This window comes from Gigantopelta aegis, chromosome 8 (genome assembly GCF_016097555.1).
Source record: "Gigantopelta aegis isolate Gae_Host chromosome 8, Gae_host_genome, whole genome shotgun sequence".
NCBI classification, from domain to species: domain Eukaryota; kingdom Metazoa; phylum Mollusca; class Gastropoda; order Neomphalida; family Peltospiridae; genus Gigantopelta; species Gigantopelta aegis.
The window spans coordinates 11,485,148-11,511,683 of record NC_054706.1 but is presented as its reverse complement, the minus strand read 5'-3'; the positions used below and the strand labels follow the sequence as shown (position 1 = coordinate 11,511,683).

Sequence of the window (26,536 nt, the reverse complement as noted above, 5' to 3'; positions counted from 1 at the left end):
TCTCTCTCTCTCTCTCTCTCTCTCTCTCTCTCTCTCTCTCTCTCTCTCTCTCTCTCTCTCTCTCTCTCTCTCTCTCTCTCTCTCTCTCTCTCTCCCCCAAATGTTATAATAACCACGTTTGACATCAAGTAGCCGTAGTTTAAAATGTGCTGGGGTGTTGTAAAACAAATATTCCCTTATCCCTATTCCCTATCATCACATGAGCCTCAAAGTAACATTATAACATTTAGAACATGTTTCCGCTAGAGTTCCAATGAGTAGCTCTGGTTTGATTTACGATGCTCTGTCAGATGGATGAGTTGGTGATGATGATGATGATGATGATGATGATGATGATATGACGATGAAGACGACAACAGCAAGGACTATGATGATGACGATAACGATGAGAACGACGACGATGATGATGATGATGATGATGATTTAATTATTTCACTGTTATTTTTACCATGATGATTCATGGACGCTTTACTGAGTATGCTTCCATATGCCCCGTCAGCCTGTTAAAGAGAAAACGTAAGATGAATGCGTCAGTGTTAAAGATGAAAGTGATTCTTCCACACATGCCACTCCTATTGACAGCAGTGGGTCGTTTACACGTATTTTCCAAATTATTAAACTCAGTGTATACGGTGTACAATTCCTTACTGAGACTAACCCAAGACTTACTCCGAATTGATATTGTACTACGATACGACTTCATTCATCTTCCACTTACTTTTCGTGCTGATATATAATTACATTTGAAGCAAGCTGTCCTTGGAATACATCTGAGCTATGTGGAACAGGAGTTAATTGTTAGAGTTTATTGACTAGTAAGATAGAAGTCTGTACAACATACACCTTCCCACTGAATTGTTGACTTACAATGTACTTTGAGAGAGACACGGGGTGGAACGTAGCCCAGTAGTAAAGCGCTCGGCTGATGTGCGGTCGGTCTGAGATCGATCCCCGTCGGTGGACCTATTGGGTTATTTCTCGTTCCAGCCAGTGTACCACGACTGGTATATCAAAGGTTTTGATATGTGCTATCCTGTCTTTGGGATGGTGCATATAAAAGATTCCTTGCTACTAATAAGCAATTGAAGCTGGGTTATGTTGTTACATAAGGCTACATGTCAAAATGTACTGTAGTGGTGTCGTTAAACAACTAAAAAAAATACTTTTTTTCAGTTTGAGAAGGTACATGGACTAGAACCCGGCAACTGTCGCAATTTAACAAACAGGGGCGTAGGCTGGTGGGGAGGGGGGAGGGGGACGGCGGTCGAAGCTGAGGCAAAACCTATTTTTCTACAGTTTATGCTAATGAAAAAAAAAATGTAGCGGATTTCCTCTTAATCCTAAGAGTCAAATTACTGTTTGACGGGGGCGGGTTTAGCTCAGTCGGTTGAGTGTTCGCTTGAGGTGCTTGTATATCAGGATCGAACCACCTCGGTGGATCCTTTCAACTGATTGGGTTTTGTCTCGTTCCAACCACTGCACCACAACTGGTCAAAATGTAGCGGGTTTCCTCTAATTACTACTTAACATGTGGTTGACATGTGGTTGACATCCAGTAGCCGATGGCTAATTAATCAATGTGTTCTAGTGGTGTCGTTAAACAAAACAAACTTCACTGTTTGAGGGTTTGTGTTACATTTACCAAATGTTTGACATCCAACAACCGATGATTAATTGAGCAATGTGTTCTAGTGATGACGTTGAGTAAAACGTTAACCGTCATCATAAGACAGACTACGTCACATTTATGCCACCGAGTACGAACGAACTCGACATTAAACTGAAGCACATTAACATCATGACCTATGTTTCGCGAACACCTGATAGCATCACTGTCTCTTATGTCTATCGTACGTCTTACGTATCATTTGAGTTACAGGCCCAGATGTCCATTCTCTTGCTTATTCTAGCTGTTTAAAAACGTATCTAACAAGTGAAAGTGATCTGGAGGTGTTTCAAACAACACATTGTAAGATAAACGATATCTAACGAACTCTCAAGGTCGTTGTCTATCTCTTGCATATCCTCAGAAACAAAGCACGCTTACGGAATTAATACGTGCGTCATTGATAACAATCGGTAGTGTTAATTTCAATGAATGGCTTGGACTTGACGTGTGCGTCATCAGAATGGAACAGTCGTACATCTTACCCAGTGTTCTGGGAATCTCGCCAATAACGGGAGTGTAGGAAAATGTATTACCTTGTAACCAAGGCCAGTGAGTCTAATTGCACGTTCATCATTTAGTTCTAAGAGATAAGATGGATCTTCGTAACAAATGATGAAGTTAAAATTGAGAAAACTATCTCATTGATAGTGGTATCTACTGCTGTATATAAGTGTTTAGTAATTATATTTGTACAAACATTACTGAAAACATTTCGGGACGGAACGTAGCTCAGTGGTAAAGCGATCGCCTGATAAGCGGTCGATCTAGGATCGATCCTCGTCAGTGGGCCCATTAGGCTGTTTCTCTTTCCAGCCAATGCTAAACAACTGGTTTAACAAATACCGTGGTATGTGCTATGCTGTATGTGGGATGGTGTATATAAAAGATACCTTGTTACTAGTCAAAAAGATTAGGCCATGGAGTAGAGGGAGTGGGTTTCATCTCATTATCTGTATGGTCCATGACATATGTCATATAGCCATAAATAAAAGTGTTAGAGTGTTAAATAAACCATGTCATACTTGTGTCACGAGTTTTGAAAGGGTTCCATCTCACACACATTTGTATCCTCGTTGAACACCAGTATTACACATGTCGTCATTTTCTATATTCCACTACTCGTCAGTTGCATTTTTATTTGTGTCACATATACATGACGTATTACACATGTGGTCATTTTCTATATTCCACTACTTGTCAGTTGCATTTTTATTTGTGTCACATATACATGACGTATTACATACGTGGTCATTTTCTATATTCCACTTGTCACGGGGATCCTATAATACCCGTAACTGAATAAAACACGATTATCCAAATATCTCTCCTAGCTGTATATCTATTAGATCTCTCTGTATCGGGCAGGCTACTACCCAAGTGGCCCGGCTCTAGGAGTAATCAGAGATAAGATCTGATATAAATATATATATTATATATGTGTGTGTGTGTGTGTGTGTGTGTGTGTGTGTGTGTGTAGCACGTTTAGTTCACTAGAAAACACAACAAAACACAATACACTTTGGAATCTGTATTAACCTTACGCTGACAAATATATTTGCCGCAGTTAATTAATTAACAACAACAATAATAATAACAACCCAGAACTAATCACTTAATTAGTTAATCACTAGGTGTCTAGTTTAGACAATATTCTAATCACTTTACCGTGATACAACACACACACGTGTGATAATTGAGAAACGCTTCCAGGGGAACTTAATTAATAAAGGAATTACAACTCTATTCCTACTTGGTTAATTTTTAATTAACCCTTAACTACTCATTCAGTAACCTTGTAATACAGAATTAATACTGGTACATATCACAATAAAGACAATAAATTACAGTTCACCTAGGTCCTCTAGGATGACCGGCTAAGCTTTATCTTACCAAATACTCGTATAAAAATATTAGAACAGTGAAGCCTACAATTTACTTTGTCAGATTACCGGAAACACTGTCTAAAGAATATTGGTATAATACAGTATTAAAATATTTAAGGTCACATCAATCACATCAAGGTTATACAGCAGAGCAGAAATATATATTTACCAAGTCCGGTCTGAACTAATATAGTTCGTTCAGTTGGACCACGTCCGTTCCCCTGGATACTTCCAATGTTTTTCCTCGATATATCTAAAATCCTATCTATTTATTCAAAAATCTCCGACTAGTCCGGAGACAGCGAATATCGCCTGGGGGCACAACGCGGTACCTCACCTATCATGTGATATTTCCACAACTCCCAGAGACGGTATATTTTCTTACAAGCCTAGACTGATCGTCGCCAGGTCGCTAGAAATCCTCCGGTCGTAAACCGAACTACCGGAGGTATTACGTAACCACTGTGCCCACCTGGTCTAAGTGCATATTGGGACGCAGGACTACCACCGTCGCGCGGGGGTATTACGTAACCAAGCTGCACACGGCCCTCTAAAACAATTAACATCGCCACAGGCGAAAAGATAAGAGCATGTACCGTCACACCACTACTTGTCAGTTGCATTTTAATTTGTGTCACATATACCTGACGTATTACACATGTGGTCATTTTCTATATTCCACTACTTGTTAGTTGCATTTCTATTTGTGTCACATATACATGACGTATTACACATGTGGTCTTTTCTATATTCTACTACTTGTCAGATGCATTTCTAACACATTTTGGTTACGGTTATATGGCGTCAGACATATGGTTAAGGATCACACATATATTGAGAGAGGAAACCCGCTGTCGCCACTTCATGGGCTACTCTTTTCGATTAGCGGCAAGGGATCTTTTATATGCACCATCCCACAGTACATACAACGAGAAATAGTCCAATGGGTCCACCGACTGAGCGCGCATCAAGCGAGCGCTTTACCACTGGTCTATATCCCGCCCAAGGCGGCAGTGAATTTCCTTTCTTATTAAGACCAAGAGTCTAAATAATCATATTATTAAATTAATTAATTAATCACTGAATCATTGAATGAATGGATGGATGGATGAAAGAACGAACGAACGAACGAACGGACGACCGAACGGACGGACGGACGGACGGACGGACGGACGGACGGACAGACGGACGGATGGATGGATGGATGGATGAATTTTTAACGACACCTCAGCACAAAAATACACATTGGCTATGTACACAAGTTAACATTAAATGAGACACCAGACACATTTAGTGTAACGTGTGCAGGAATGCCGTTAAACAAAATTGAATATCTCTTTCTTATTGTATCTCATCCAGATTACTTGGGTTTTTTTTTGGGTGGGTTTTTTTTTGCGAATAGCCTCGTACAAAATCGATGACCTCGTGACACCATGAACTTCATGTCCTCTGTGTCAGTATATTCCGGAACGCATCAGCGATCGGAGTATGTGACTGGCATTATTTAGCACGTATGCATACATCGGCGCAATCCCTGCAATCAAAGTCCCATGCATCACATCGTACCGCGGACTTCTCGTTGTGTCTCGGCTCCAATCAAAGTCCCATGCATCACATCGTACCGCGGACTTCTCGTTGTGTCTCGGCTCCAATCAAAGTCCCGTGCATCAGTCAATGCTGTCAATAAATCTTTTGTGTGCCAGCTACCTCGAGTCCGTCATTAAAGCGGCTATATTATTGCCTAAACCTTCTCGCCGTCAATAATTAGTTATTGATAAACGACACCAAGCGGGGTCGAATGGCTCGCGTAACACATCCAGATTCTATATTCTCGTATTGACCTTTTCCGGAGAGCGATATAATAAAGACTAAAAAAAAAAAGGAAAAAAGTTGTAGTGAAGGGAGATCGAAATGTTATCGATGTGTTACATGTCGGGGGTGGATGTACGGAGGCGGGGAGGGGTAGGGTACACCCGTACTATTTTGGGCACCGAATTGCCATGGTAATTCCTGTGTATGTTTAATAATTAAATTTTTATGATGAATGTTACACTAACGCAAGTACTTTTTTTTACAGGTACCCCATACATGTTTCAAGCACAAGGCTAATTGACACATTGGTACTAGATGAAATAAAATTGCACATTTTGTTTTACCCAGATGAAACTATTATTTTTTACAACCAATACACTCACATTTATAACCAATCACAGGACTTGTGGTGTTCACTTCTCTATCAAAAGTTGGGTGCACCTCGAACTTTGACCCAGCCGGAAGTTATTTGGTTTAGTACTACCTACATAGTTGGCAAAAGTATACAAAAAAAGAAAGAAAGTCATATTCTAAACATTGGTATGACCAGGAGGGGGTCGGGAGGGAGAGAGATGTACCCGTCCGATGCACAAAGAAACCGTCGACCCCTCAGTTGTCCTCTAAAATAACACGTTTAAGTCATTCAGAAGACGCTGCCATCACTTTAATCTATAAAACCTAGGGCAGTAGATGAGGTAATATTAACCAAGCCACTACTAAAGACACAGACCAGACACCTGCCCTGTTAAATTACATTATTATATTTTTTAATTTAAAAAAAAAAAAAAAAAATTTAAAATATGGATAAAATACCAAACCAAAATTAAAAGACACATATAGTTATAACATGCAATTTTCCGGAAGGTGGAAGGGATTACTGCCAGATAAGCCCCCCCCCCCCCCCCCCCCCCACCCCCACCCCCCAACAATACCGAGCAATACACTTACACTCACACACTTACATACAACAAAACATATATACACAGCTAAAAGAGATGTCCCCATCCACCCACCATAAAAGTTTGGTAGAAATGGTAGAGACATATAATTTCATTTAAAAATAATAAATAAGTTTTTTATATGTTCAAAATGCTAGCCGCGGACGCATCAGAGCACACGTTGGACCGCACGTACGCGCTGCATGCATTCTGTATGTGCCTTTAGTGTTTAACAAGTGTACAGTTGATTGAATTTTACTTGGCTAGGTGTTTCTCATGAGGATTGTCAAATTAGATGACATGAGAAAACGTCAACAACAACTGGGAAGTCTGAAAGAAATGGCACGAGAAAGCCCATTCATGACTTAGGGGTGGAAGGTATCCGAGTGATAAAGCGCTAGCGTAATGCGCAGTTGGTCTAGGATCGATCCCCGTCGGTGGATCCATTGGGCTATTTCTCGTCCCAACCAGTGCACCACGACTGGTATATCAAATACTGTTGTATGTGATATCCTGTCTGTGGGATGGTGCATAAAAAGATCCCTTGCAACTGATGGAAAATTGTAACCGGGTTTCTCTCTAAGACTATATGTCAAAATTACCAAATTGTTTGACATTTAATAGCTGATGATTAATAAATTCATGTGCTCTAGTGGTGTCGTTAAACAAAAGAAACTTTAACTTTATTATCCATTATCCGAATGCGTATACGTAATTAATAAGCATATAAATTAGATACGCATACACGTACAGAGAATGAATGAAGGAATGAATGTTTAACGACACCCCAGTACGAAAAATACATCGGCTATTGGGTGTCAAACTATCGTAATGCAAAAAAACCAAGGTGATGATCAACATCAATATAAAAAGTCATGATTTAAATTAAAATAGTGTAAAGAACTGTGCAAAAATAAAAATATCACAGAGAGATACTGACTTTTACTCAAAATTTCAATTTGTGCTGTATTGGCCATTCTCAAAGAGAATGTTACACCCCTGCACCACAGTGAGGTTACAGCACGCGCAGTGGACACGTACATAGATGCATAAATGGAATATACTCCGCCTATTTGCATAGAAAATGAATGCTACTAATTACGTCTTGCGAATTACGTATACGTAAACGCATACAGATTTCAGACAAATGATATTCGCGCCAAAAAGTCATACATTTGTATTGATAGTTTCGTGACTAACGTTTCTTATTCCGCAAATCGAAACTTGTGATAATCTGGCTTGTTTTGATCTACAGATGTCACTTGAGAGATCAGTTCTACTAAGCTGTTTGTGTGAAAAGAAAACTAATTTCTGGATTGGATCACTCTCAGTAGATTTATTAGTTATTTCATTCCAGACAGTGTCTCATCACTAGCCGAAGTATTTGTTGTGTGAGAGGACGTGCTTAAAACACAGCTCTTCACCCTCACCCATCTCTCCCTCGCTCTACACCCTCCATCCATCTCTCTCTCTCTCTCTCTCTCTCTTCTCTCTACCTTCTTCAATTTCCCTCCCTCTCTCTCTCTCTCTCCGTCCATCCAGCTCTCTCATATCTCCCTCCTTCTATTTCCATCCCTTTCCCTCTCCGCCCATCCATCTCTCTCTTCTCTCCCTCCTTCTATTTCCACCCCTTTCCCTCTCCGCCCATCCATCTCTCTCTTCTCTCCCTCCTTCTATTTCCATCCCTTTCCCTCTCCACCCATCCATCTCTCCCTCTTGCATCCTCTCTCTCGTCTTTTCTCTCTCTTTGTGTATCTTCCCCTTCTTTTTCCCTTCCCTCCACCCATCCATCTCTCCCTCTTGCATCCTCTCTCGTCTTTTTTCTCTCTTTGTGTATCTTCCCCTTCTTTTTCCTTTCCCTCCCTCCGTCCATCCATCTCTCCCCCTCCGTCCTACCATCTTTCCTTTCTACTTATATCTATGTCTATCTCGGTCTATATTTCTTACTCTCTCGCTCTCTAACTCTCTCAGTGTATAAAACCCAAGTGATGGAATAACCATAGTGCATTAGACACAACATCCTTTACCATAGTTTGACACCCAATAGCCGATGTAATTTTCGTGCTGGGGTGTCGTTAAACATTCATTCATTTATTCACAGACACAACATAAAATGTTCTGACGTAGCATTACCGACATTCCTTTTATTTCAGTAACATACACGTTAACTGAACTGTCCAGCAAACTTAATACAGAACATCTTGCGTAAAGTTATTTTAAGAAACGGATTCAAATAAGATTTATCAAGACTAGCCGTAGATCCAGACCCGATAACCCTGTCTTGGTTTAAACCAAATTCTTCAATTCGTTCAAGCAATCAACTATCTTGACACGCGCTCCAAATAAATGCTCTAAGAAATGTGTTTGAGTAGCGATTAAGTTCATTAGAAACTGCAGCTAGGAGAAGAAGAAAAAATCTCCTTCCATTTTATCAAATTAAAGGAAACTACGACAGACGAAATTACAACAGTGGTCGTCTCTGTTCTCGCCGTCGTGAAAAGATAATTCTTTTTTCTTCTAAGAAATATTATTAAGAAATACAACAAAAGTTGACTCTTCGTTGATAATTAATTGCACGTAAAAGACAAAATGCAATTTGGCGTTCATAACAAAACTGACTAAGTCCGGACGTCTGAGAAGAGGACGTCAGCCTGATTACCCAGGAGACACCGCGTCAATTAATTAACCCTGCACGCAGTGGATAAGAAAAAGGGTGGTCAAATAGATATTACCTCTATGTTATTTGCTAGATAAAATTACTGCAGGTCAAACAGTGATAGATGGTGAAAATGTAATATATGGCCGGAAAAGAGAGAGAAAGAGAGCGAGAGAGAGAGAGAGAGAGAGAGAGAGAGAGAGAGAGAGAGAGAGAGAGAGAGAGAGAGAGAGAGAGAGAGAGAGAGAGAGAGAGAGAGAGAGACAGACAGACAGACAGACAGACAGAGAGAGACACAGACAAAGAGAGACAAACACATACATACAGAAAGAGAGACAGAGACAGAGAGATAGACAGACAGACAGAGACAGACATACATGCATACAGAGAGATAGACTGACATACAGAGATAGACAAACAGGCATACATACAGAGACAGAGGGACACAGAGAGAGAGAGAGAGAGAGAGAGAGAGAGAGAGAGAGAGAGAGAGAGAGAGAGAGAGAGAGAGAGAAAGAAAGAAGTGTTTTATTTAACGACGCACTCAACAAATTTTATTTACGGTTATATGGCGTCAGACATATGGTTAAGGACCACACAGATTTTTTTTAGAGGAAACCCGCTGTCGCCACATAGGCTACTCTTTTACGACAGGCAGCAAGGGATCTTTTATTTGCGCTTCCCACAGGCAGGATAGCACAAACCATGGCCTTTGTTGAACCAGTTATGGATCACTGGTCGGTGCAAGTGGTTTACACCTACCCATTGAGCCTTGCGGAGCACTTACTCAGGGTTTGGAGTCGGTATCTGGATTAAAAATTCCATGCCTCGACTGGGATCCGAACCCAGTACCTACCAGCCTGTAGACCGAGAGAGAGACAGAGGCAAAGAGATACAAACACATACATACAGAAAGAGAGACACAGAGACAGAGACAGAGAGATAGACAGACAGAGACAGACAGACATGCATACAGAGAGATAGACTGACATACAGATAGACAAACAGGCATAGATACAGAGAGAGAGAGAGAGAGAGAGAGAGAGAGAGAGAGAGAGAGAGAGAGAGAGAGAGAGAGAGAGAGAGAGAGAGAGAGAGAGAGAGAGGTCGTTACCGTCACATACGTTATTCTTGCAGATAAAACAGCAAAAGTTAAAGTTTGATTTATTTAACGACACCACTAGAGCACATTGATTAGGAAATAGAGAAAGAGTGAGTGAGAAAGATATACACATATATCTGATTGACATCTTATTATATTGTAACGCATGAGAAAATAGATACCGATCAGTAGCTCATTTCGCGAGTATCGATTGCACTGGAATATCTCCCCATGGCAGTATAATTACTTTTACACAACTAGAATAGATTTATCAGATGATTCAAGTCGATTTACAGTCAACCGGTTAACGCCATTAATAATAATCCCAATGACTTGTCTTTTCATGGTATGAAATGACCACCTTACGAACTGATACGCTATGATATAAAATTAGTGTAAGAAATGAAGATTTTACAATGCTACGAAATGGTTTTGGTGAGACATAATGGTGTGAAACGTGGGTCGAAATGAAATCTGTAAGATGATACGAAATGGTTTTGGTGAGACATAATGGTGTGAAATGTAGGTCGAAATGAAATCTGTAAGATGATACGAAATGGTTTTGGTCAGACATAAATGTGTGAAATGTGAGTCGAAATGAAATCTGTAAGATGATATGAAATGGCCGCCAGTACAAATTGGTTAGATCCAATAATAGTACGAAATGACCATGGTACAAAATCATGTTGGTACGAGCGGACGTGTTGCAACGCTATGGATTGTCTATAGTAGGGAACGATTTTTTACAAAGTTAGTACCGTAAATATGGTACGAAATGACAATGGTAATAGTTATAGCCATTTTGATTTAGACACACGCTAAACGAAAATTTTATTATTGTTATATTTCGTCTGCATGTGTTACGAGTGGTTATAATATTATTAAACAATGCATGCAGCTACTAACTAAGACATTTACGTTGGTCCAAACTTTAAATGTACCACTGAGTCTGAATATTAGCTTGGGATGTTTAATTCGAGGTTTGCTAGTTTTTATTTTTGTTTCTTTCTGCTGTGTTTTATGGGACCTTATCAAAACACCCTTTGGACACTGCCGTACGCAGAGATACGATTTTTAAATACCATGATAGCTGTGTCGTTCAAATGTGTACGTGTTCAACACGATGGAAATGGTTACGCATATTTCGTCTATACTGTTACCGAAACCTGTGCTGTTTACATCTCTATTTGTGCAGCCGAGACTTGGAATGAAACCTGTATTACATGTGTATTTAGTATTAATTCTTTGTGTTGCTGGTAGGTGTGGGGTGTAGCTCTCTCTCTCTCTCTCTCTCTCTCTCTCTCTCTCTCTCTCTCTCTCTCTCTCTCTCTACCAACCCCCCACCCCCGTTGCTGTATCTCTCTCTCTATCTCTCTCTCTCTCTCTCTCTCTCTCTCTCTCTCTCTCTCTCTCTCTCTCTCTCTCTCTCTCTCTCTCTCTCTCTCTCTCTCTCTCTCTCTCTCTCTCTCTCTCTCTCAATCACTCTCTCTCTCTCTCTCTCTCTCTCTCTCTCTCTCTCTCTCTCTCTCTCTCTCTCTCTCTCTCTCTCTCTCTCTCTCTCTCTCTCTCTCTCTCTCTCTCTCTCTCTCTCTCTCTCTCTCTCAATCACTCTCTCTCTCTCTATCTCTCTCTCTCTCTCTCTCATCCTTCTCCCTCCACCATCCCTCCGTCTGTAACCAGAAAACCAATACTGAAATAGTCACAATGCTGTCGTTTAAAATGTGTTAAAAATCCATTAAACAAAGTGACTATTGTTTGTCTGTGTGTTGTAGGTGGTCAAGATGCTGGTGATCGTGGTGGTGATGTTCGGTCTGTGCTGGCTGCCCCTTCACACGTTCTTCCTCGTCATCGACTTCAACCCGGAACTCGTCATGTACCAGACGGAGGCGCAGGAGCGGCTCTTCACAGGGATCTACTGTTTCGCCCATTGGCTGGCCATGTCCAACAGTTTCTCAAACCCAATCGTATACGGTTTTACAAACGACAGCTTCAGAGTGAGTATTTTGATTGGCTATGTCTTATAGTTTGTATACATATGTTTGTTATACCCAGTCGTATACGGCTTTACAAACGACAGCTTCAGAGTAAGTATTTTGATTGGCTATTTTTTTCTAGTTTGTATACATATTTTATATTTTTGTCATATCCAATCGTATACGGTTTTACAAACGACAGTTTCAGATTAAGTATTTTCATTAGCTATTTCTTGTAGTTTGTATACATATTTTTGTCATATCCAATCGTATAAGGTTTTAAAATGACAGCTTCAGAGTAAGTATTTTGATTGGCTACTTCCAATATTATTATTTTGTTTTTTAAAACGACAATTTCAGAGTTAGTATTTGATGGTTGGCTACATGCACTTTCTTTGTTTTTCAAACCCAATCGAATATTGTTTTACAAACGATATTTTCTTATTGTTATGTTTACATAAACATTAAAGCCAAAGTGAATAGTTAATGTTTATTTTGTTCAACGAGACCGCTAGTGCACATTGATTTATTAATCATTGGCTGTTGGACGTCAAACATTTGGTAATTCTCACACGTAGTCGTCGAAGGAACCCGCTACATTTGTCCTAACGCAGCAAGGGATATTTTATATGCACTTTCTCACAGACAAACTAGTACATACCACGGTCTTTGATATATATATAAGGAAACCCGCTACATTTGTCCTAACGCAGCAAGGGATCTTTTATATGCACTTCCTCACAGACAAACTAGTACATACCACGGTCTTTGATATATATATATAAGGAAACCCGCTACATTTGTCCTAACGCAGCAAGGGATCTTTTATATGCACTTTCTCACAGACAAACTAGTACATACCACGGTCTTTGATATATATATATATATAAGGAAACCCGCTACATTTGTCCTAACGCAGCAAGGGATTTTTTATATACACTTTCTCACAGACAAACTAGTACATACCACGGTCTTTGATATATATATATATAAGGAAACCCGCTACATTTGTCCTAACGCAGCAAGGGATCTTTTATATGCACTTTCTCACAGACAAACTAGTACATACCACGGTCTTTGATATATATATATAAGGAAACCCGCTACATTTGTCCTAACGCAGAAAGGGATCTTTTATATGCACTTTCTCACAGACAAACTAGTACATACCACGGTCTTTGATATATATATAAGGAAACCCGCTACATTTGTCCTAACGCAGAAAGGGATCTTTTATATGCACTTTCTAACAGACAAACTAGTACATACCACGGTCTTTGATATATATATATAAGTCGTGGTGCATAGGCTGGAACGACTAAAGTCAATAGATGCAAATTTTTATAGCGTACCTGACCATGGACCCCAACTATTTTCCATATTATATATATATATACTAGTATACGTTTGTCCCCGACAATTTGTGGTCGGATGGTGTAAATGTCGTAGTGACGACGGTCGTTGTAACGAGGTCTGACTGTAATCACTTACTGTTCAGAGTACGTACTGCAGTACCGGCTCCAACTCAGAACTGCACAGCTTCGAGTGCAATAAAGTCACCAACAGCCTGTTTTGTATCAGATGCTATTACTCCCCTGGCTAAATTACTTTTAAGGTGCTGTGACAGGCCTTTGGTGGTTTGGAAAATTGGTCAATACATGTTCGTTAACTTTTTCACACCATACTGTGGCAGATACAGGCTCTTCGGTGATTGCAACCGGTTATCTGTTCTGTTTTTCCTCGGTTGTCGACTGAGTTCGTTTTCAAAATGACCGATAAGCTTTGGTTATATGTCATTCTGCTACAGGCTTACCTCTCAATCATTTCCGTATTACATTCATATCAGATGGAGCTAGGAATGTCAGCGTCTCTTTGATTGGAACCATGATGGATAATGCACTGATTAATGTCATGCTTTTTCGATTCCTTAATTATTGTTTTTAATGTTCAGTCCAAGGGAGGGGTGGGGGGTGAGGGGGGTGGGGGGTGGGGCTGGAAGTGGGCTCCATTTCAGTCGTCTTGTGTAGCGGTAGCGGGCTCTCTCTCTCTCTCTCTCTCTCTCTCTCTCTCTCTCTCTCTCTCTCTCTCTCTCTCTCTCTCTCTCTCTCTCTCTCTCTCTCTCTCTCTCTCTCTCTCTCTCTCTCTCTCTCTCTCTCTCTCTCTCTCACGTTCTATCTATATACATATATATATCCATCATCTTTCCATCAAATTACCTACTTTCAACACTCTTTATTCAAATTTTAGATTGTGAAGTTTTTAATTTGACTCAGTATATATACTCTTTTAAAAAAAAGTAGGGAAACCTGAAATATTAACACATACATTTTGACCACAGACATCCTAGTAAAGAACGTTCAGGTCCGTTTATCAACACGCCGAAACACATTCCATAGTTTGCACATACATCACGCAGTTGCCCCGAACACGTGCGTGGGGTGTCATTCTCGATTTTGACAATTTCCAGGAAGGTCGATTAATCACTGTGGAACATTATTTCTGTCAATCTTTTTCTGTTGATCATACACTTGTTATTGTTTTGTTTTTAATCATTTTTATTGTTTGAATTTGCGATTTACTGATAAAAAACAACGTCAACTTTCTGACCCCCAATCGTCCTTCAAGATCTTTGGTGGTCATAAAACCTACTGTAATACTGAACTACCGGTTGTAATGTTTGCCCAATTAATTTACTATTATCATATAACCATTCCCCACAGCTAATATACCTTACAAGTTTGGCAAATGTAAATTCTTATTAGAGTTGCCCTACTTTTATAAAGAGTATATCTTGTTGTCTTTGTCGCTCTCATGGGGCAGGACCTAGCCCAGTGGTAAAGCGCTCGCTTAATGCGCGGTCGATTTGGGATCGATCCCCGTCGGTGGTCCACTTGAGTTATTTCTCGTTCCACCCATTGCACCACGACTGGTATATTAAAAGTCGTGGTATGTGCTATCCTGTCTGTGGGATGGTGTATATAAAAGATCCCTTGCTACTAATGAAAACAACGTAGCGTGTTACCTCTCTAAGACCATGTGTCAAAATTACCAAATATATCTAATAGCCGATGATTAATATATCAATGTGCTCTAGTGGTGTCGTTAAACACAACACATTTTAACTGTCTCTCTCATGCCCTTACATAATTGCAACTTATTTAATCCTTCTAAAAGCGTTAGTTATGACGGTCGGGCTGCTGCTGCTCCCTTGCACCTGCCAGTGCAGGCGGTCCCTCCTCCTTTCCCTTCCCCCATCTTTCCTGTCCTGGACGGTGGAGCCGGCCCAAAACAGATGTGCGCTACAACAGCTTGCTCTAAATGTACACGTAAAGCCCTATGACCTGACCTGTCAGTTATGAGTCGTAGAATCAATCTCTCTCGGTGGTTCCTTTGGACTATTTCTCGAATCAGCTAATGCTCCATGTCTGGCACATCAAAAGTCGTGGTATGTGTTCTCCTGTCTGATAATAATACAAACTATGGTTTGGTGTTAATCTGAACACGTTTCTATGTGGCGGTAAGTGTTGTTTGTCCTGCATCAAGCATTACGAGTAACACAGACGATTAATACGATTAAAATGTATCATTGTTTTGAAATTTTTTTATGAATGTCAAAAATTCGATCATATCCAGCACTTGCCTTAAAAATAAGATTTTTGCGTTTAAAATGTCCTACGCTCTACCCTTTCAAACTACTGGTTAGAACACTGATACTGTACTGGGTAATAAAACATACTGGGATAACGTCAAGTATCCTAGTAGGGTCACACACAAATGCAATTCACTACACATCTGGGTCGGCTCACGTTTGCGTCTCCCCTTGTAAACAATTCTATGTCCGATATTCGTCTATGGCGCTTTTGTGTATCATTATCAAAATCAATGTTTAATCGCTCAGAAAATCCGTAACTAATCGACATAAATAATTACAGAAAGCATTTTCGTGTGTTCATAATGCTTCATTAAGTCAAAACCAGGCGGTAAAGTGGAAGTCTAACTGTACGACTCTTGAAGAAGTCTGGTGCTGTGTGCGTTTTGTTCTTCTAATGCAACTTGATCACAGTTACTAAGAGTCGCTCAGTGGGTGCGCACCTTTACAGTCCGTTATTATATTCAATATTGCTAATATCGATGATTCTCCTTCATCTGCTCGTACCTTTTGCATACATTTCAGAATATATACATATATACAACCAAATCAAATCATATCATATAGTCGACAATTATAGCATGAATCTATAATCAGCATACACACTATACATAATTATACATGCTACAAGCCAGGAAATAGGGACAAATGGAGGGGGTCCTCTAAGTGCCCGAGAAGCGTCTTTGATTAAACTAGGGGTAGGCCGTAGCACAGTCTTAAAGGGTCTGTCTGATCCGAGATCTTGGTCGGTGGACCCACTGGACTAGTTCGCTGTCCAGCCGTTGCTCCACAACTAATGTAACAAAGGCTGTCGTATGTGCTATCCTGTCTGAGGGGTGGTGCATATAAAAGATTCCTCACTGGTAATTGAACAGAGTACTCCGCGCAGTTTCTATCACCATTAAAATGTTACAATTTGTTTTGTTTAACGACACCACTAGAGCATATCGATTTATTAATTATCGGCTATTCTGTGTCAAACATTTGGTAATTTGAACATATAGTTCTAGGTTATAGGAAACCCGCTGCACTTTTCCATTAGTAGCAAGGGATCGTTTATATGCACCTTCTAACAAACAGGATAGCACGGCCTTTGGTATAACATTTGCGGTACATGAAAAATATCCCCAAAAGACCCACCGACAGTAATCCATTCTGGACTGACCGCGCATTAAGCGGTATAATATCCGCCCGGTCCCCTCCATTATTATTTTTAGTTAGGTTAGGGGTTAGGGGTTAGGGTTAGGGTTAGGGTTAGGGTTAGGGTTGGGGTTGGGGTTGGGGTTGGGGTTGGGGTTGGGGTTGGGGTTGGGGTTGGGGTTGGGTTGGGGTTAAGGTTGGGGTTAAGGTTAGGGTTAAGGTTAGGGGAGGGGGGGACCGGGCGGATCTTTTTCCCCCATAATAAAACAGGATTCTTCTGATTTGACGAGCTTACTTGATAAACATTCTTCACGGCGTCACCAGTAACGGAGCAGATATGTGAACAGCTGCTACTGAATCGTTGCTTTTGTGATAGAAACATCAAACATGACCAAGCACAAGATTACACATGCATGTACAATGAGTTATTATTACAAATAAACTTCACATTTTTGAAGAGCTACGAAACACAGTTTAACTTATTATCTCATTCTGATGTTAGCCATCATGCCTGCATTCACTAGATAGGTTTTGGCACAACGAGTTGACTGGTTTTCTCCCTATATTCATGGGCGGATCCAAGGGGGGGGGGGGGGGCCAGGGGGACGCGTCCCCCCCCCCAAAATTGTTCAAGTGCCCTCAAAATGTCCAAGTGCCCTTTTTGTTTGTAGAATTTTTTTTTTTTTAAGTAAACAATAATTATATTGTAGATAAATGAAATCAAGATTTTCGTGTACATGCGCAAGCTTGCAGATATGTGTCTGTGTTATTGAGTCTCAATGGGGCCCCATTGAGGTTCTAACGCGAGTGACGCCAATTTACTTCATTATTGCTAGTATATTATGACGTAGAACTGTAGGAATTCATATTAATTGTAAATATCAAAACTTGTAGTAAGGTGCCCTTTTGACGAGTCAATGTGCCCTTCTTTTTTGGTCCCCCCCTAAAAATATTTCCTGGATCCGCCCATGATATTTATTTAAATTTACTCACAAGAACCAGTATAGTCAAAATAAGTTATTTGTTCTAGGGTTCACTACCCCGTAACAATGAGTGGTGCGTTACATGAATATATCATGAAATATATATATATATATATATATATATATATATATATATATATATATATATATATATATATATATATATTATCAGTATAGATGCATGTACATGTGGTCATTACCGATAGGTATTTCCTCCTCCAGACAGCTTTGGGGTGGGGGAGAGGGGAGAGGGGAGAGGGGAGGGGAGAGGGGAGAGGGGAGAGGGGAGAGGAGAGGTGGGACGTAGCCCAGTGGTAAAACGCCCGCTTAATGCATGGTCGGTCTGGGGTCGATCCCCATCGGTGGGCCCATTGGGATATTTCTCTTACTTTTTATATTTCCCCTTACTACCAATGGAAACATGTTGCGGGTTTCCTCTCTAAGACTATATGTCGAAATTACCAAATGTTTGACATCCAATAGTGGTGTCGTTAAACAAAACAAACTTGTTTTTACAAGATTAGCCAAACTACTATTATTAGGACGGAAAGAAATTTATTTCCCTTTATCCCCCAAAAGAGAACCAGTATAGCAAGTGGTCCGCCTGAAAACATGTTCCACCGCACGGAATGGTTAAAACTAATCCAAAGCTAATCCCTTATCCTAATGTTCGATAATATTATCATGTACTTACAGGCCTTTCCCCGGGATTTTTTTAAGTCGCTTACATATTTAGCATCATTATAACACAAATCAAGCCAAAAGAAGTGGGGTAGTGGGTTGAAAACAGTTACGTGTTTGGCTTCAATCCAGCTAATCATGTTGTTTTTTGTTGTTTTTTTGGGGGGTAGATTTTTTTTGTAAGTAGCCCATCAATTCCCCACCCCCAACAATTTCATAATTTGCGCCATGTTGTTGCTGTTGATTTCAGCGTCGTGTTAAATGCTTGTTGTGATTTCTGCTTGTAAAATACCTAAAATTAAAATTTACGGTCTTTTTAAAATCCAGTTAACTTATTAAATGTCATCTCACAGTTTTACAAATATATATCTAACAAATATGATTATTGTAAACTAATTCAGTGTACGTTTAACTCCATTTGTATAAATACTGTATGTTCATTTCCCGCCATCGCGATCTGCATGTGTGCTCTCGACCATAGGTACAAAATTAACAAAAGAAAGAAAGAAAGAAAAATGTTTTATTTAACGACGTACTCAACACATTATTTTACGGTTATATGGCGTCAGACATATGGTTAAGGACCACACAGATTTTGAGAGGAAACCCGCTGTCGCCACTACATGGGCTACTCTTCCGATTAACAGCAAGGGATCTTTTATTTGCGCTTCCCACAGGCAGGATATCACAAACCATGGCCTTTGTTGAACCAGTTATGGATCACTGGTCGGTGCAAGTGGTTTACACCTACCCATTGAGCCTTGCGGCGCACTCACTCAGGGTTTAGAGTCGGTATCTCGATTAAAAATCCCATGCCTCGACTGGGATCCGAACCCAGTACCTACCAGCCTGTAGACCGATGGCCTACCACGACGCCACCGAGGCCGGTATAAAAAAAAATTGTTTTTAACAAAGACAGGACATTACCGAAACTGCAGTTAGGTATTCATTGATGCAAACAGCTATTGTTTTTCTACAGATTTACATCAAGATTTACTTCTGTGTAATCGTAGTGTTTAATGTCCGCAACGATGTCTCTTGACACGTGGGTGTTAGCTGACTCTGAAGCATGACGTACATTCGCGCCGAGAGCTCCCTCAGTTCAGCCAACGAACGTTCTTCCTAACGTTCGCGAACTATTTAATTGGTGTCCGTCGTGTCCATTTGGTTTAACGTGAAGCGCACAAACCAGTGTAGCGAACGTTTTGTTTTCGCTCGGTCTGGCTGAACTCAGCCCTTGGGATAGCCTACATGTCTTTCGGCCCTGAACTGGCATGTGTATTCAAATTAACATGCATTGTCGGTTTGTTTTTATTACTTTGGTTCAAAGACTTTACAAAATTAAAATAACAAGTTACAGATCTTCCTGACGTTGAATCACCGTTACATTGCTGTCATACATGTCGTTAAAATTAATAACCTTGATTATTAAAATAAACAAACATAGGCATACGCTGTATTCTGGATAACACCGTTTCTCGTTACCGGTCGCGAGATCGCTATTACGCTAATTGAATATTTGGTATTATTATTATGTTTGAGGTGTTGCTTTCAGTGTGTGTCTTGGGAAGGGGTTGTTAGGATAGAAATTACTGACTACCAACTTAACTGCACTTTTAAAAAGTGCTTCACCTGTCGGTTATTCAGTTAAATAGTACAGTTGATTCTGTCAATGGGCATCTTCTTTGATCGGCCTTGAATCTTGCAACTGATTGCTCGGCATTGGAATCCTGTTACGCGTAAGCGCCTTCCTGACGGATTAGCGGTCCCAGAAATGTGGTAAAATTAGCAAACACCAATTGTGAGCAGATGACTGGTCCATTGTTAGGAATTTAGGAAGTGTTTTACCTGTCTTAGTGATTAGGTGTGCTTGATATACTGGTACACAAGTTGTTTGCAAGAGGTTGTCGTCTGCCACGCTCGTACTTGTGATAATTGTTTTTCTAAAGCAATTCAAATCAAGACGTAGCGCTTACTTTACGGACCAAGGCGTGTCAGGCCGCTACGCCTAACGGCCCTGGGGAAACCTCTGACTTACATTTTATGACACCCAATAGCCGATGTGTATTTTTGTGCCGGGGTGTCGTTAGAAATGCATGCATTCATTCATTCATTCCTAATGTTCGAATTGAACATATAATTAGAATCTAGTATTTCGGCTGCAGTAAGATTACATTGTTGCTGGAATTATTGTTGTATGCCTTATTTTTGCATTATTAAGATACGCAGAATCCAATCGAGTTGTTATTGAGCTTCTGCAAAACAAGTGTCCGAATGTACGAAGCCTGTTAGTCTTAAACGCAGGTGTTTAAGCATTGTCAATACAAGTAATTACACGTGTGTAGGACTAAAACAACATTTGTAAAATTTATCCCAAACACAGCGGAGATTTGACTAATAGACTCGACATCCGTTAATTCGTTATATCGATTTGTTTTGGTACATTCGACATAAAAGACCTACGAGTATAATGGCTGTCATTAGTGATGACACCGAAGGCCCACAAGACAAATTGTACCTACTGTGTATTTAAATACGATCTTTTGTTTTCATTCAATACACATTTCTATAATTGGCCTCGGACGTACAGCCTTTGTGACGATTTGACCAGATGGCGATAGCCGCAGAAAATCTCATTCGTATTGGCGATTTAACTTCCCATTCTGGTTTAAATGTTCTCTTTATCCAACGAACTTGGTTAGTAAGTGGTTATATTACACGAAGTTCGGCACAAAGTATATTGAAGGCTTATACTAGGACTGGTTGTGTCAATCTTTGCGAAAATGAAAGTTGTCCACACTGTCGCATTTTTCAGCGTTCGCGGAGTGTATTTGAAAGTGGGGCGGCCAATGTAAATGCGATGTAAACGTGGAGTGCTAGACCGACGACCTGGGAAGGCGAGTTTAAAGATCCAAAGGAGTCGGACTTGTTACAGGGGTTCGGAGGCATGCTCGCCTGAGAAATGTTTGAATTTCAGGCGTTCAAAATGTACGACATTCCCTGCACAATAACACAGAAAGGTCGGGAGTCATGTCCCTTGTGGCCCCATACTCTTCGACCACTGTTTTTGCTTTCTATAACTGCTGGGGTGGGGTGGACACGCATGTAATAGGAGAGATGCTAATCTATATAATTTGCATAAATGTTGTTGCTGGGGTTTTTTGGGGTTTTTTTTTTTTTTTGGGGGGGGGGGGCATATTTATACCAAGAACCATGAAAACCATGTCTTTGGATATAACCTGTTATGGTTGTCAATCCTCAAAACTTTGATGGTGAAAACCTCGTTTGATAAATTCAGGATATATCGTGTCTATTGTATGCAGATAATTATGCAAAGATTATGTAATCATTTATAACAGATAAAGTAGCGAAATGTAGTTTTGTTTGTTTTTTACATTGGTAAACCCCTGCGTGTGCTGTAACCTCACCGTGGTGCAGGGGTGTAACATTCTCTTTGAGAATGGCCAATACAGCACAAAATTGAAGTTTTGAGTAAAATTCAGTATCCGTAAAATTCTGTGATATTTGTGTTTTTGCACAGTTCTTTACACTGTTTTTGTTTAAGTCTTGAATTTTTATATTGGTGTTGATCATCATTTTATTTATTTGCATTACCATAGTTTGACACCCAATAGCCGATGTATTTTTCGTGCTGGGGTGTCGTTAAACATTCATTCATTCATTCATTCATTCATTCATTTTACATTAGTAAACGATGTCAAAGGATGATGATGCGAGACGGCACCTTTAAATTTTTATTTTTAATAGTTCTGCTCTTTGTGTTGTATTTCAGGCAGAGTTAGCGACCCAGTGCTACATGTGTTTCCCGTGCTGCTCCTGTCTTAAGAAGATGATCATACGGAAACAGAGTTTCTCGACGTACGAGACCGGAATTCCACGAAGACAGAGTACTATGCGGAAAGTTTCAAATAAGCAGACCATCAAACAATCGGTTCAGAACGGCAATAATGTATATTTTGAACTCAAGCGATCGAATTCCAAGGACAACAGTGTGACGTATAAAAACAAGACAGCCGATTTCGATGGCAGGTGTCGATGACATGAAGACGCTAATATCATATTGTTATATGTTTCATTGTTGGCGTGTAGACATTTTTATTTGTTAGTTTTGTTTCATGTTAGTGTCAACCCAAAGACTATATTCCAAACACAACAGACAAATAAATCGAATAAAAATCAGATGTGAAGCAAATGTATGGAAATTGTCAAGACAATGTATGCAAATGGGATGGTAAACGTAGGTTCTTAACGTGATTACAACTTTATGGTTTAGGTAAGATGGCGTTGAAGCTTCCGGTTGATGTGTAGAATCGATCTCCGTCAGTGTCAGTGATCCATTGGTTTGTCCTGTGTCTCAGGAGGAATTTCAACACCGGTACACGATGTATCAAATGACATTAAAAGTGCATGCGTAGAAAGGAGACCAATGAATTCGGATCTGACTTTACAATATGTCAGGCCCCTAGGAATGAATCTGGAGTGAGGAGGGGTCGCTGTCTTTAGTGGAGGAGGGTGCTCTGTCTTTAGTGGAGGTAGGCACAGTCTCTAGTCGGAAAAGAGAAGCACAAGCCACAGTTGTATCTTTACTTGTATAGAGTAGAACAACAGGACCCATATTCACAAAAAGGTGAAAATTTACGTCTACGACTAGCACTTACGTGTGCCGTAGATTTACGTTTACGTGCAAGAAGCACCTTATTCTCAAAGACGGTCGTAAATGTAAACGTAACTTAGTTGGACGTAAATCTACGATTTAACACTCTCTCTGGAGTAATTAATAAAAGCACATTAGAAACGATGGCTAACGGGTAAATAACAAATGCGCAAAACGCAATTTTGTTTGTCGTCTGCTAACAATAACATCACGAACCGTGAACCATGGCATTTTGGTACTGGTGGGGATCCGCGTTTTGGTACGAACTTGAGGACATTTCTTAAAAAGGAAAAGATAACTCAGGAGAAATTGGCCGAGTCGAAAACATCCGTTCGATCACCAACAAAAATATGTTCAATCCGTGGTCGTTCGCCATCGCAAACTGCTTCAGTTATTGGAATGTTGCCAATTTCCGTAAATAATAGTAAATGACGCTGATCGTGCTTGATTTATTATATATACACGACATACGTGCAGAGTTAGTTGTAACCGGAGGCACTCTTATATTTACGTCAAACTTTACACGTAACTTACGTTTTCGTTGTTTCGTGAATAGCTCTTCGGTCGTTGATTTACGTTTACGTGTAAAACTAGGCTTACGATGTTTTGTGAATATGGGTCCAGACGTATATGTTTGTCCTTGAGTGGTTGTCACAGCCACCCATACCCCCACCACCCCCACTCTCACCCCCCTCTCCGGTTCCTACGGGCCTGTAAATAATTAGAAAACTCGTATTTAAAAACAAAATGTTTTTAAATTAAAAAAATATTAAAGTTTACACACACGCACACACACACACACACACACACACACACACACACACACACACCATAACACATTTTAATGCAATGTAAATAAAACAATTTATAACCAATAAAAAACTATTACTATGAAAGAGCAGGTCCTATTGCTCTCTTGTTTTGTTACAGAGATGAAGACAAATGCTGCAACAGCAAAGATGTGCAAATGCAGCATCCCCAAGTTCCACCGGCATAATAGCTCATTGGTGTTACGAAACGCTCAGTAGACTGGTTTTGGTGTTTAGTGTTAAACTACTGAGAACAAGTCAACTCGTTAGAGGGTGCTCTTAACAGAACAGAACTCCATTACGCTGAGACCGTTACACATCATTTTAGGAATATGTGACATAATATTCTGGGCTCACACTGGAAAACAATTGTTTTACTAGTATAGTTTGTTTTCTTTAACGACACCACTAGATTAATTAACCATCGGCTATTGGTCAAACATTTGGTCATTCTAACAAATCAGAGGCAACCGCTACATTTTTCCATTGTCAGCAAGGATTCTCTTATATGCACTTTTCTACAGACAGAAAAGCACATACCACGGCTCAACCGACTGAGCTAATTCCCGCCCCTGGTAAGACAGGAGATATCGGCGTAATGAACTTAAATAATATAATGTCACATTTTGTACACCAAATATACAACAACCTATATACTGTACGCAACCATTAACCGTTACTTGTAATCGATATGGGGTACAGAAAGGCTAAATTAAAAAAAAAATGTATGTGCAATTGGTTCGCCTTGGCTGATACAGCAGTTGCCTTCACACGCACACCCACCCACCCCACACCCTGTATCAAACAAGGAAATCCACATTGCGAGTTCGTTTAGGCACAACACTTAAGACTCTTATAGAAAGGACGCGGCTCGTGCGTGTGGTCCGGCTAAAAATAATCAACATACATTAGTTTCAATAAGAGCTTGTAGACTAGATGCGTGAGATGTGTGCGTCTGCAAAACGTATGCGGCCAATCCCAATGAAATAATCGTATATGGTGTATAGGTCCAAAACGCAAACCGCAGACGTATTGGTCGGGCCGCACGCACGCGCCGCATCCAGTCAGTATGAGCCTTTATAGCGTGTGTTTTATTTGGCAGTATTCACTATAGAGTTACACGCCATTTCGTCGACACAAATAGACTGAACGTAATACTATAATAGCTGTCTTATACTCAGAAGGAAGGAAGGAAGGAAGGAAATGTTTTATTTAATGACGCACTCAACACATTTTTTACGGTTATATGGCATCGAACATTTGGTTAAGGACCACATAGATATTGAGGGAGGAATCCTGCTGTCGCCACTTCATGGGCTACTCTTTTCCATTGGTAGCAAGGGATCTTTTATATGCACCATCCCATAGACAGGATAGCACATACCACGGTCTTTGATATACCAGTTGTAGTGCACTGGCTGGAGCGAGAAATAGCTCAATGGGCCCACTGACAGGGATCGATCTATACTCACAAGGAATAAAGCATGTGGCAGCAAAGAAAGAAAGAAAAAAAAGAAACAAAGAAAATTTAGCGACGCACAACACATTTTATTTATACGGAGACGGACATATGTTTAAGGACCACACATATAATTGGGGAGAAATCCCGCTGCCGTAATGCAATGCATTACTATTTTAGAAGCAAGGATAGACAGAATAGTACATACCACGGACTTTGTTACACCAGTTAAAAAGCACTGACTGGAACGAGAAATAGCCCAATGTGACCACAGACGGGGATCGTTCCAAGACCGACCGCGCATCAGGCGAACACTTTACTACACGGCTACGTCCCGCCCAAAGCAAAGACGAATGAGTGAACGAAAGAATATTTATGTATAAGACATCTGTTCACGACATATACATCGGCTAGTGTGTGTCTAACAAAAGTACATGGATGAAAAACATGTATTAGGTCCCCCCTAAAAAAAAAAAAAAAAAAAAAAAAAAAAAAAAAAAAAAAAAAAAAAAAAAAAAAAGTTCAAGAATTGATGCGGTGAAGCGGTTATTTTTTAATATTTTTATTTTTTATTATTTTTATTTTTTTTACCATGGTTTGCACAAAAAAGGTGGGTATATTTAGTTTGTTATGTCTTTCTCATCTGCCTTGGTCCATCCTTGATGACCATGGTGCCCGCACCCTTGCCTTGGTACCCTAAATATTTTCCTATATATTTTGCATATAGCCAAGGTAATGTTTATGACTTCGACTTTGGCCGTAACTGTTGTTAAAAGAAGCCATGATACTCATTCAGAATAACATCCTGTTTCTGGGATGGTGCATATAAAAGATGCTTTGCTACTAAAGGAAAAATGTAGCGGGTTTCGTCTCAGGAACTATACGTCAAAATCACCAAATGTTTGACATCCAATAGCCGATGATTAATAAATCAATGTGCTCTAGTGGTGTCGTTAAACAAAATAAACTTCATTCAGAATAACAAGACATGTTTTAGAGAGAAATTAAATCAAGTTAATGGTCCAGGCCAGCATTTAGATTATTTTGGCTCCAAATTTCGTTTTATGTCATACCAAGAAAGGCCTGGCAAAAATAGACGTCATACCG

General features: G+C 40.0%; 1 protein-coding gene across 2 annotated transcripts in view; it reads left to right on the top strand.

Moving 5' to 3' along the window:
• Positions 1 to 24,315, top strand: part of LOC121379306 (prolactin-releasing peptide receptor-like) — a 139,128-nt gene extending 114,813 nt beyond the window's left edge. The window contains exons 2-4 of one of the 2 annotated variants that reach the window (XR_005958828.1): positions 11,833 to 12,054; positions 22,280 to 23,039; positions 24,092 to 24,315. Coding sequence is in view for 1 of the 2 variants with exons in the window: in XM_041507860.1 (XP_041363794.1) it covers positions 11,833 to 12,054; positions 22,280 to 22,546 (489 nt within the window). In the remaining variant the exon portion in view is untranslated. Of the gene's footprint in view, positions 1 to 11,832; positions 12,055 to 22,279; positions 23,233 to 24,091 lie in introns of those variants that run through there. The other variant, XM_041507860.1, reaches the window with a different exon arrangement.
• Positions 24,316 to 26,536: the final 2,221 nt, after the last annotated feature.